At 29.1% G+C, this 13,245-nt stretch overlaps 1 protein-coding gene across 1 annotated transcript; it reads left to right on the top strand.

Moving 5' to 3' along the window:
• Positions 1-1,481: 1,481 nt before the first annotated feature.
• LOC135954401 (myotubularin-related protein 9) lies at positions 1,482-11,266 on the top strand. Its single transcript, XM_065504567.1, has 9 exons — positions 1,482-1,705; positions 1,949-2,111; positions 2,218-2,468; positions 2,547-2,910; positions 5,756-6,002; positions 6,068-6,296; positions 6,360-6,772; positions 6,828-6,925; positions 10,794-11,266. The coding sequence occupies exons 2-9, from the start codon at positions 1,965-1,967 to the stop codon at positions 10,863-10,865; spliced, it is 1,821 nt and encodes a 606-aa protein (XP_065360639.1). The 5' UTR covers positions 1,482-1,705; positions 1,949-1,964; the 3' UTR covers positions 10,866-11,266.
• Positions 11,267-13,245: the final 1,979 nt, after the last annotated feature.

The raw sequence follows: 13,245 nt of genomic DNA, 5'->3' as shown, positions 1-13,245 counted from the left end.
AGCCAAACTTATTGTAGATTTAAAACACAATTTAGTTAACAAACACTTTTGCTTTAAAAATCATTTATAAAAGTATTGTATTCATAAATGTTTGTTAAAGGCACAATAACTAATGTACTGATTTTTGTCTAAGCTGGCAATGCTTCTCATTTATTTTCCCTGTTTTGTTGTTAGTGTTGCTTTCAATTAGGATAAATCATTCGTTAATTTTGTTTTTTCATTAATTGTTTTTAGTAATAATACATTTTGAAGATAACAACTAATTTTTAGATAAAAAATGTATATAGGGTGCCCCGATAGACCAGTCGATAGTGTGCTGAACTATTAATCTGAGGGTTGCGGGTTCAATTCCTGCCAGAGACTCTGGGTGTAACTGCAGACAAGCAAAACGCTTCGCAGTTTGTGTCTGTTTAAAAAAAAAAAAAAAAATTAAAAATATCTGATTCTATTAAATTTATATTAAGCTTATATATTTTATTTCAATTATTATGAAACGTATTCGAATGACGAATATTCTGTGATAAAATAAACATCACTGTTTTATATGTAATTTGTTTTATTAATTTATTTTTATTGACATTTTGTTAAATTTTAACAAAATTTAATGAATTTATATGTGGAAACACATAGTTTTAATTCCGGAGTGGGTATATTAGATTGTGTGGACCTTCTTCCACAATGTTTACACATTTTATTACTATATGGCGTTGCAGGTTAAATGTAAATGACTAAAATGCCACTCAAACTAACTTGTGAACCTCATGTTATTCACTGCCGGAGGAATATCAAACAAAATCATATACTATTAAAATGGAACTTATTCGCCAGCGGAGTGGAAATTGTGTTTAGCAATTGCAATAGTATCGTCTATTATTCCAAATTTATCTTTAATATCCTCTTTTTTAAGATAAAAAGTAAAAAGAATTCCTTAAAGTAGGTTTATAGTAGGGTCGAACCTACTTTAAAATTTGTACATTTAAAAATTGTTTATCAAAGGTATTTTAAGCTATCAATCGTTTATGAATACAACTTTATGAAAATTTTCCTATAATTGGTTTATAAACCTTTTTTAAATTTTTATGCATATGGCTGTTAGTTTTTAAAACCAATTGGTACAATTTTTAAATATACTTTTCCAACCCTGATACTTAAAGAGCTTTTTTAAAAAGCTAGTTTATCAAATAAAGTAAAACGTCAAATACGAATAGCTTTTTGTTGACAAAACAAAACAAAGAGCAAATAAATAAATTTTGTTGCTTTTTTGTTTTTCGGTTTGTTTAATAGATAAGGACGTTTAATGCAAAAGAACAAATACAATTTATTGTTGCATATTATCATTTCTGTGCAGTATTTTATGAAATAACTAACTTATAATCTTAGCATCATATTCAATGATCAACAAGTGAATTGACAAAACTGAATAAAAGTAAAAAAATTTAACACAAAGAATTAATAAAATTAGATAAAACATATTGTGAAAAATAGCGCTACTAATTATAAATCCAATTGAACTATACTATTAACCACCCACCCACTAGTTGACTACAAATTACTGCTGAGCAAGGTTACAATTTGCGACAGCATGGAAAATGTCATGAAAGTGTTACAAATCAAATACGGGCTCATAATTAACTACTAGAGTCTACTGCAGGTGGTGAAAAAAATAAGGAGGAAGTTTATAAAGCGTATATACAAGAGTGTAAAGGTAGAGATATAAAATCATTATACATCCATCACCAAGCGCACCAATTCAATTCAATTGTTTACAGTTGGTTGGATGCTTGCCCCTTTACAGAGGGAGATTGTGCACGGTGTTTTTTGAACTACATATTTGTGTACTGATAAATATAAGTATGTGTGTTCTATTTTTTTACTGTCGATAACAGTATATATTTATTTATTTTTGTTTTTGTGTATCGTCCTTTTTGTCGTTTGATTTACTATTTAGAAGCAAAGCAGATAAAATGGAATTTGTTGAACTTATAAAAACACCTAAATTGGATGGAGTTTTTCTACATGACCATCAGAATTCAACAGTCGAAGGGCGTTTATGCATCACTGGTCATCATTTGCTCCTGAGTGCACGTCAGGAGAACAGCCAGGAACTGTGGGTAAGTAATGATTGTGTTTGCTGCTTATTGGATGTCGGCTAAACTATCAACATATACAACTAGATATGTAAATAATTTATTTGTGAATGTCTGTTTCCATTTGCAGCTTATGCACAAAAATATTGACAGTGTGGAGAAGAAACCGTTTATCGTACAGAACGCTGTTGTCGGTGGCCTTATAACATTAAGATGCAAAGATTTGCGCATAATTTCTTTGAAAATCAAAAATTCCAAAGAATACTTCAACGTAGCGGCATCCCTGGAGGCTCTTAGTACTTTAAACAATCCCGAATTGGAGTACCCCTTCTTCTATCGACCCATGTACACCATATTAGAGGATGGTTATACAATATTCAGGTGTGTGAACTGTGTGCAACTGGTATTTCGATATATTATTTTATTATTTTCTTTACCATACAATCGCTTAATGTTTAGGCCAGAGCTGGAATTCTCAAAACTCATTTCCGTTAGTGCCTGCAATAATATATGTGGTGGTAGTGGAAGTAGTGGTAATAGCAATACTTTTACATTCAGCAATTCAAGTCCACTTTCCTCAACATTTCACTTCTCAAATGGTCATGACATTGCAGCCGCTTCGTCTCTGGTTACTATTGCCACAGAGACAACGATGGGTTGCGAATGGCGCATTACACATATTAATAAAGATTTTAAATTGTGCCCAACCTATGGTTCAGTTCTTATAGTACCAAAAATAATAACTGATGAACAAATTGTACAATCAGCAGCATTTAGAGACGGTGGCCGGTTTCCTGTTCTTAGTTACCGTCATGAAAATGGTGTAAGTATTACACTGATCTTATTTCAATTGGACAGTACATAATTACAATTGATTTACAAATTCATAAACATTTTAGAATAGTGACAACTACATAGGTTGCTCTCGTTATCCCAACTAGTGAATGGTAGGCAAATCTAATTATCAATTTTTGACTTCGACTGACAGATGAAAACATTAGATTTCTGTAGTCGACTTTTATAAAATAATTATTTTTAAGATTTTTTAATTTTAAAATTGAGCTATTAGATTATCGCTCAGTAGGCCAGCAAACCTGTCAGTGCTGTTAGGCTTTTTTATGGAAAAATCGTCAAAATTATGAAAAAAAATCGTCATCAAATCGTCAAGACTTAAAATCAGTATCAATAAAACACTAAAAACATCGAATTTAACAAAAATAAATTAACAGTATTTGTTTAAGTACATTAATATTATTCAGTACAGTGTTTTTGTCACTAACTTTTTAATAATATTCACATACAAACTGTTTTTGAAATACTATTTTAAAAATAAACATTCTTCAAGGGTTTTTTTGTCTCAAAGAATTTATTGTCTTAGTTTTGTTTATATTTATTTGGCTAAAAATACTGATGAATTTTGTAAAATTATTAAGTCATTTACAAAACCACATAAATTCGGAAACGCTGGATTATTGCTTGATTTGACCTTTTTCCAGAAAATATTAAAATCGAAAAAATCTTTGATAAAACCGTTACCAATGTAAACACATTTGTTATTTTTGCATATTAACTAAAAAACGGCCGTTAAATTTAAATTATATTTGAAAAAGAACAATAGTGCTTTATCCTAATTTCATTATATGAAATCTTTTTATTCACATTTTCATTCATGTTTTTTGATTTAAAAATTTTCTTCTTTGAAAATAAAATTTATTATTTTTTCAAAATAAATTCAGTTTGACAAAACTCAAGCACTTGCAAAATAGATAAATAAAAATCAGCTCTGTTGTTGATTTCACCTTACTTAGTGCATCCTGTTTGTATCTATAACAAATTGATTTTAAATTTCAATTGTACATTGAGAAATCTTTACTTTTACATAAATTTCAAGAAAAACTTCCTCTCTTTTTTATATATTTATTTTAATTTCTAAAATAAAATTTAAGTGGAAAAATCGTCGGCATGAACGTCAAATCACTAACGTCAAATCACTAAATTTACTTAAAAAAAATCGTCAAAATGACGTAAAATCGTCACACCTAACACCACTGTATCCAGTGTTAGACCCCTTTCACACTAGGCAATTTAGTTGCGCAAGTCTCTTGCCTTGCGCATTATATGTAAATACATGTTTTAAACCTACCGATTAAAACAAAGATAGCTATGCTTAATATGATATTTTTACCTCTCTCAACAAATTTTGCACATACATATATTCCAAAAATGTAATACTTTTAGGTAGTAGTGTCCATTTGAGAAAAGCAATATAATTTATATAACAATCTCTAAATTAGTTATCAGCTAGAATATGGTTCAAACTTGATTCTTTTACACTGAGTAATTAAACGTATGTAATAAATATGTATGTGTAGCTTTATATGTTTTGTTGTTTATTACAGAAACCGAGAAAGTGGCGATAGCTATTTCCACATAAAGGTTCACCGTGACCGCAAATATTCATAAACAAATAATTTTTTTTTAACATTACATTAAATAAATATCTAAGTTTGTATAATATAATTTGGGTATTCAAACAGTCTGCTATTAAGTCATAATGTCCTAATTTTTATTTTTATATTTTTTTTTGTTTACACTTAAAGAGGTTAGCAATAAATATATTCCTTTTCTACTTAAACATTCTGTTCTGTTGTAATATTGATAATAAGTTTAAGTATTACATATTTGCTTTGGAGGAAAAATTAAAAAAAAAAACTTTTTTGAATCTATTTATAATGTCCTTTAAACGAAAAGGTTCTAAACTAATAACAATTTTTGAACTATGTTTATTGTATTTTATAAAATATTTTTTTTTGGTTTGAAGCACAACAACAATTTGTTTAAACTATCATAATATATTAGGACATTACAATATGACTTAATAGCAGACCGTTTGAATCCCCCAAATGTATTTTATAGGTAATCTAGTTAACTGTAAATTTTTCAATTGATTTTGCTCATATTCCAATGTCGCTTTCCGGTACCTAAATCTTCGTTTGTTATCAGTACTCTGCTATTGTTCTAATACAGTGGCAGAAGATTTTAATCCAAATCAAAATTAAGTGGCTTGTACTAAAAAACATGGTTTTTACAATATTTTATTTTAATGTCCAAAGTGTGTCTCGTTCGCGATCGTAAATATATTTATTTTTTTTTTTTTCCAAAAAGTTTTTATTTTAAAATTCCGTAAAACATATATTGAAAGTTGGAGGGAGACAACTATGTATAAACTGCCTGATAAGACGTCGTGAAGAGCTATCGAAATTACCAAAAACCAAAATAAAATAAAATATTATAGACAGAAAAAGTTGTACGATAGAAATATAAATTATTCTAAAGAAAAAAATAAGTTGGAGTCTAATACCTACAAGCAAACATTGCAAATAGCAGCAAAGAAGACAGAAATTACATTACTAGAAACTATGTCGAACCAGCAAATGGTACAGAAATTACCTCTCGAATCACACTTGTTCAGGAGATAAAAGCTAACGCGGCAGTTTTCAAAATATATTTTTGTTCTCTGAAATAGCTGTGAATTTAAAACAAATTTATTATGTATATGGAGTTTATACGATTTCATGGTTCATTTAATTCATTGTATTAAGCAATTGAAATGCGATAACAGATCAACAAATTTGTGTTGATATTACAATAAATATTATTTTTTGCAGGCAGCTCTTTTACGCAGTGCCCAGCCTTTGTCAATTCAGGGTATTAAAAGATGTCGAGCCGATGAAGCTATATTAAATGTTGTCCTTGGTCGTAGTAAAAAGGGGTTTATAGTTGATACGTGGGGCAAAGGAAAATCCAATACCGAAACTGATCAACACTATTCGCAATGGAAAAAGGTCAATCGTTCGATTGGTAATGTTTCTTCGCCAGCTGCCATTTTAGATAGTTTTTCCAAACTAATTGAAGGTATTCGTAATAAAAAACAAATTCAATTAAAATTCTATATTCCCCGAGTCATCCCATGTATTTAGCTTGTAACGATATATCATGTTCACCGGATAAGTGGCTTTCTCGCTTGGAAAGTAGCAATTGGCTAAGTTTAGTTTTGAATTCTTTAAATGCCGCATGTGTAGTTGCTCAATGTCTGGATCAGGAGGGTAGTCCCGTATTAGTACATGGTGCTAAAGGTTTGGATTCCACATTAATAGTAACATCACTAGTTCAAATAATACTTAATCCGGATTGTCGCACCGTTAGAGGGTGAGCATTATAATATTCCAACCATAAACAATTTTAACAATTATAATATTATTAAACTTTCAGAATTCAGGCATTAATCGAACGAGAATGGATACAAGCCGGACATCCATTCGCTTCACGTCATCGCCATTCATGCTATACGCCTTCACAAAATCGTCAAAAAAGTTCGGGTGCTACATTTGTTCTTTTTTTAGATTGTATTCATCAGTTGTATAGACAATTTCCATGCAGTTTCGAATTTAGCACGCAGCTGTTATTATTACTCTTCGAACACAGTTACTTCTCGCAATATGGTACATTTCTTTGCGATTCGGAAAGGGAAAGAAGTGATTTACGTGTTCATACTCGTACCACAAGTTTATGGTCGTATCTAAACCGACCGGAAGTTTTGAAAAATTTTCTTAATCCCCTATACGAACCAAATCCCAGTGTTATATGGCCATCTGTGGCTCCAATCAGCTTGGAACTTTGGACTGGTAAATTTATGAAATTTTTATTCATTTCGCCATTGTATTTGTCTCTTTTGTTTAGAATTGTACTTGCGTTGGATTGTGGATCAAAAGAATAACGAAAACACCAACATTCAAATACAGGAACTTGTAACAAATGAAAAGGAATTGCGAACCAAGGTTAGTTTGTTGTCCATTAATTATGATTTATATATGTATGTCCTTTAGAGTGTTCCATGTGTATTTTTTATGCGCTACATACATAACATTTTGAAGGGGGGCTACCATACGTAACACCTTAATTCAATTTCAGCACTCTAAGATTATTGGAACATGGGTGTATATTAAGAATATCATTAGCTTAGTGTGCTCTTTTTATGAAGTCCACTTTTTATGAAAACATATTTAAACACAAACAATTACAATTATTTCGTTTTTTCTCATTGTTATACTGTGGTAAGCAAAAGTGAATTTTGTCCATTTTTGGTATGCAAACGTTATTATCTCAGTCAAATGGAATTGAATATATACGTTATTGATTATATAATAGCGTCAAACTTGTTTTAATTATTAGTTATGTATTAAATCATAAATTTGTTAAGGAAATATTGGATCATATTTAATATCATCTTGACTACTGATATCAAAATCGTTGCTCATTGCCTTTTGAGCACAACTTTAATGACAATATAGATTTTTAACATAGTTTTGTACACTAAGCTAACGATATAATGTTAGGCCCTAATTTTGTAAATCACGTCACAAAGTGATATTTTTATGGAAAGCAAAAACAAAATTTCAAAAATTTTAAAAATTTGTTTTTGTTTTATATACAAATTCTTAACAGAACAAACGCACCAAAATTCAAGCGTTGGTTTGCCTTTCATAATTTGAAAATGTTGTATATAAAACAAAAACAAATATTTAAAATTTTTGAAATTTTGTTTTTGCTTTCCATATAAATATCACTTTGGTGACGTGATTTACAAAATTAGGGCCTTAATGTTATTCTAAATATTTTACATTTTATTATTTATTATAACTTATTATTTATATAACTCTTTTAAACAAAACAAGTAAGAGTGCTATATTCGGCTATGCCGAATCTTATATACCCTTCACCTTTGTTGTGGATGCATTATTATTTTTTATAATTAGTATATATGTATGTACATTGCCCACTTTCAGCGTACAGCATCCTAAATTTATCAAGAACACAAAAAACAACAACAACGCCAAACGAAACAGAACACCAAAAGAAAAAACAAAATACGCAAGGCAATGAAACCAACACACATCCAAACATACGTTTAATTGTATAAAAAACAACAACAACGCCAAAAGAAACAAAACACAAAAGAAAAACAAAATACGCAAAGCATGCACATTCAAACATACGATTTGTTGATTTTTTGTCAAAAAATCCAACACACAACCAAACATACGTTTAATTGTATAAAAAACAACAACAACGCCAAAAGAAACAAAACACAAAAAAAAACAAGTAAGAGTGCTATATTCGGCTATGCCGAATCTTATATACCCTTCACCTTTGTTGTGGATGCATTATTATTTTTTATAATTAGTATATATGTATGTACATTGCCCACTTTCAGCGTACAGCATCCTAAATTTATCAAGAACACAAAAAACAACAACAACGCCAAACGAAACAGAACACCAAAAGAAAAAACAAAATACGCAAGGCAATGAAACCAACACACATCCAAACATACGTTTAATTGTATAAAAAACAACAACAACGCCAAAAGAAACAAAACACAAAAGAAAAACAAAATACGCAAAGCATGCACATTCAAACATACGATTTGTTGATTTTTTGTCAAAAAATCCAACACACAACCAAACATACGTTTAATTGTATAAAAAACAACAACAACGCCAAAAGAAACAAAACACAAAAAAAAACAAAATACGCAAAGCTTGCACATCCACACAACCAAACAAACGGTTAGTTGTATAAAAAACAACAACAACGCCAAAAGAAACAAAACACAAAAAAAAACAAAATACGCATAGCTTGCACATCCAACCATACGTTTTGTTGTTTTTTTGTCAAAGCATGCAATACATTGTGTTTTTTGATGAAATTTTCAGAGGTTGTCTCGGATTTTTGCTCATATCTCCGTTATTTATGGACGGATTTTGCTGATTTTAAATAGCAAAATTCTCGAAAGTATGTCTGACAGAATTGTTGAAGATTTGGATCCCGGAGATATCTGGGGCCTTCAGAAAATTGATTTCAACAGACAGACAGACAGACGGACAGACAGACGGACATGGCTTAATCGACTCCGCTATCTATAAGGATCCAGAATATATATACTTTATAGGGTCGGAAATGAAAAATGTAGAAATTACAAACGGAATGACAAACTTATATATACCCTTCTCACGAAGCTGAAGGGTATAACAAAATACGCAAAGCTTGCACATCCACACAACCAAACAAACGGTTAGTTGTATAAAAAACAACAACAACGCCAAAAGAAACAAAACACAAAAAAAAACAAAATACGCATAGCTTGCACATCCAACCATACGTTTTGTTGTTTTTTTGTCAAAGCATGCAATACATTGTGTTTTTTGATGAAATTTTCAGAGGTTGTCTCGGATTTTTGCTCATATCTCCGTTATTTATGGACGGATTTTGCTGATTTTAAATAGCAAAATTCTCGAAAGTATGTCTGACAGAATTGTTGAAGATTTGGATCCCGGAGATATCTGGGGCCTTCAGAAAATTGATTTCAACAGACAGACAGACAGACGGACAGACAGACAGACGGACATGGCTTAATCGACTCCGCTATCTATAAGGATCCAGAATATATATACTTTATAGGGTCGGAAATGAAAAATGTAGAAATTACAAACGGAATGACAAACTTATATATACCCTTCTCACGAAGCTGAAGGGTATAAAAATAAGACAAACAGGTATTCACATATCAAATTTTTTGAAGATTTCTTGTTTAGTATTAGTACTGTGTTCCAATCCATTCCATCCATCGTATTTAATTATGTATGAAAATAGATGTCTACCGCATAAACTTTCAAAATATAATGAAACACTCTAATGTACATACATTTAAACATTAGAACGCCTCACAGAAAAAAGTGTTTTGTTACACACTCAACATAAACTTTTTGGGTCTAGTTTAGATTTCGCAGCATGAACAATTTTATATTTTTAATCCAAACCAATGTTTATTTTGAGGGGTGTAGCAACATTTTTTTTCACCTCATATACATATCGCACTCGTACAACAATACTGTATTAACTCAAAATTTTTAAAAATTCACTTTTTGCAAGAAATCAACTAACAACATCAATATCTATCTATCTACTGTAAAATTTTCAACGTATTCCGATTACTCTTTCATCTCGAAAACCACATTTGACACCATTTTCGTGATAATTAGTACTACCTTTGTATCAACAAAAAGGTATTATTTTGAGTTAATACAATAATTTAAATAGAAATACATCGTATATTTTCATAAAAAAATGTATTATTTTGAATTGAGCCTTTATTCAAGTTAAAAATAATCAAATTGTTTTATTTAAATTTGGTTGTATTTTGAGTTGATACTGTTTTGTTGATAAAATAATACAAAAAAATATCGAGAAGTTTCAGAAAAATGGTATTAACTCAAAAAATAGATTTATTTTGCAATAATTGCAAAAAATTTAAAGAAAAACAATGTAAATATATTTTCAAATGGAATTTGCTTAATATGATGTGTTCGGATTTTCAAATTCTCTTAAAATGTAATCACAAACAGTTTTTGGCCTCTACTGAACATCTCAAAATTTTGAGTTAATACAGTATTGTTGAACGAGTGCGATATGCTCATTTGATAAGTAACATTATAAATCAAAAAATTAAATTTAAAGTAAAATTACTTGAAAGTTTTAAGTTTAATATTCCTAATTTAAATTCCCGTTGTGTATTGTTAAGAAATTTGGGAAATTCTAATGATGGTGCATGTAAAGTTTATATATTTATTTATTTTCTTCTTCTAGGCATTAAAATTACGCAAGCAGGCAGCCGATTTGGCAAATGAAGTTATTACCATAATAAAATCAATCAATTAATTTAAATAGATATCCAAATTAAAAACTTTTTTGATAACCGCTCTCTAACTAAGTTAAAACGTTTTTATCGAAAATCGTGAATATGCAATATTCACAACAAAAAATAAAATGTTTCACTAGCATTTCTGTAAGTTTAAATAAATACTGTAATATAAAATAAAAATGTTCATATAATGATGAGGAAATACTTTAAAAAATCAAAATATGCCAAACAAGAATATTCTTGAATCAGTTGATCAATATTTTGGTGGAATTTTGAAATTCTTATTTATGCATTCTTATATTTAAAAAAAAAATATTTAATTTATTTTTTTACTATCTTTGCATTAAATTTGTTTCGTTTGAAACGTTATATTCTATAATTGTAAATAGTTTAATAAATACATATACAATCATACAGACATATATTTTTTAAATTAATCTTTGTATAACTAAAATACAACAGAAATAAAATACTTGTGAATTTGAATTTAAGATGTTTCTGATAAAACAAAGGCACTAAGGAAATTTTACCACTTTTATTGGCCAACATTTTTGCAAAATGCATGTTTTTTGCTTTAATATAACAAAAACATAACAATTTAAACAAATTGGTTAATATTTTTTGATAACTTTGCTCTACGTTTACTTTATCGGTTTCTAAATTGGTAAGCAAATACGACTGGATGCAATAAATTATGTGTCAACTTCAAAAAAATTTGTATTACTAATTAGCTGACCCGACAGACGTTGTCCTGTCCAAATTAGAAAAATGTTCGGTTTGTGAATTTGTGAGAAGCTGTTTAAAATGTGTAAAAATAGTTAAAAAGAGAAAATAACGTATTTTTGAAAAATGACGTTTGATTTGAAAATATGTACATACATTAGGCATATAACTAATTTTGGCGAAATTTTTGGCATACCACCACGTGATGGCCAATGTTTTATAAGTAATGAAAATAATTTTTTTAGGTCATTTGGAATGAAAAACATCACGCACCAACACCAATTTCTAAAATAAACCAAACTTTTTTTTCTCTGAAAAATTATATAAATTATTTCATTTTTTTTTTTGCAAGTGTTAGGGATTAAAAAAAATAAGGGAAGTTTATTTAAAAATTTTCTTTTGAAGTATGTCCGTAGTTATTATTAAAATAAAATATATTTGCCCAATTCACAATTGGTGTCGTAGCGTTGTATCGTTGTATGTCGTAATTTTTTATACTAATGTTTTTTTTTTGTTTCGAAAAATTAGTTTAAAAAATATTTATGACATACAATTCTACAATACTACGACATCAATTGTGAATTGGGCAAATGTATTTCAAAATAATTGAAATTATTTCATGAAAAACTTTATTGCGTTTGGTGCGTGAACTTTTTTAACAACCGCGAAAAAATAATACCGTGGTTTTTTATATTTTTTAATGCTCTATTCGACTATGCTATGCCAATTAGCATATTTGCAAAAATTGTCAATAGTTATATGCCTAATGTACATAGTATGTACAATGAATCTTATGGTGTTCTATTTACATTTTGATTGAAAGATCAATATTCAGGTAACCAATTAAAATAAAGAAATACTTTTTTTCGATTGCTTTGCTGTGATACTATGATACACGACATTTTTCAAAAAAATTTCTGACACGTAAACAAATAATGATGATAGTCTTCCGACACGGAAACAGGTGTCATACGGAGCCATTGGATCCGTGGTATCAAAACGTATTCTCCTTTCTACTTCATTTAAGTATTGTTGCTTCGATGACGTTATGCATCAGGTTTTTTATGTTTCGTAACATTATGATTACTAGGGTATTCAATTAATCGGGTTTCTGGTTTAATCGGTTAATCGAGCAAATAATTAATCGGGGTTTAGATTTAATCGGTTAATAATCGGTTAATTTTAAATTATTCGATTAACCGAATAAATTATATTTAAATGTTAAACTGAAACTAAATCACGAATTTTGTGTACTTATTGAAGTATTTTATTAATAAAAAGAACAAAAAATAAACAAAACATAACAATTCAACCAAACAGTAAATATTTCTTTAGTTTTAATAAAACTCGACTTGGAAAAAACTCCCACGCTGATTGTAGATGTTGGAGAAATCGAAAGTAAGACAAGGTAAAGAATATCCAATTTCTCAGTTATTTTTTTAGTTTTTTCTAAGCATATAAAATCATCCATTACACCATTGGAGTCCTTTTTGGACTATTTAGATTTTAAATACTTTTAATAATTTCGATAAGTTGTGAAAAAAAAACTTATTTCAGTAGTGTCTCCAGTTTCGTCTATTATGTTCTCATCCGACAATTACATGTAAATTAAATATATCAGTTATTATAATACTCACTAAACATATTTCTTGAATGTTCGAAAAAATATGTAAT

This window comes from Calliphora vicina, chromosome 3 (assembly GCF_958450345.1).
Source record: "Calliphora vicina chromosome 3, idCalVici1.1, whole genome shotgun sequence".
In the NCBI taxonomy this organism is placed as follows: domain Eukaryota; kingdom Metazoa; phylum Arthropoda; class Insecta; order Diptera; family Calliphoridae; genus Calliphora; species Calliphora vicina.
This window is presented reverse-complemented; position numbering and strand designations above follow the sequence as displayed.

Coding starts and splice junctions, on each gene's coding strand:
- LOC135954401 (XM_065504567.1), top strand. CDS start 1,965: ATGGAATTTGTTGAACTTATAAAAACACCTAAATTGGATGGAGTTTTT. Junction 2,469..2,546: donor GATGGTTATACAATATTCAG/GTGTGTGAACTG, acceptor CTTAATGTTTAG/GCCAGAGCTGGAATTCTCAA. Junction 6,003..6,067: donor TTTTTCCAAACTAATTGAAG/GTATTCGTAATA, acceptor CCATGTATTTAG/CTTGTAACGATATATCATGT.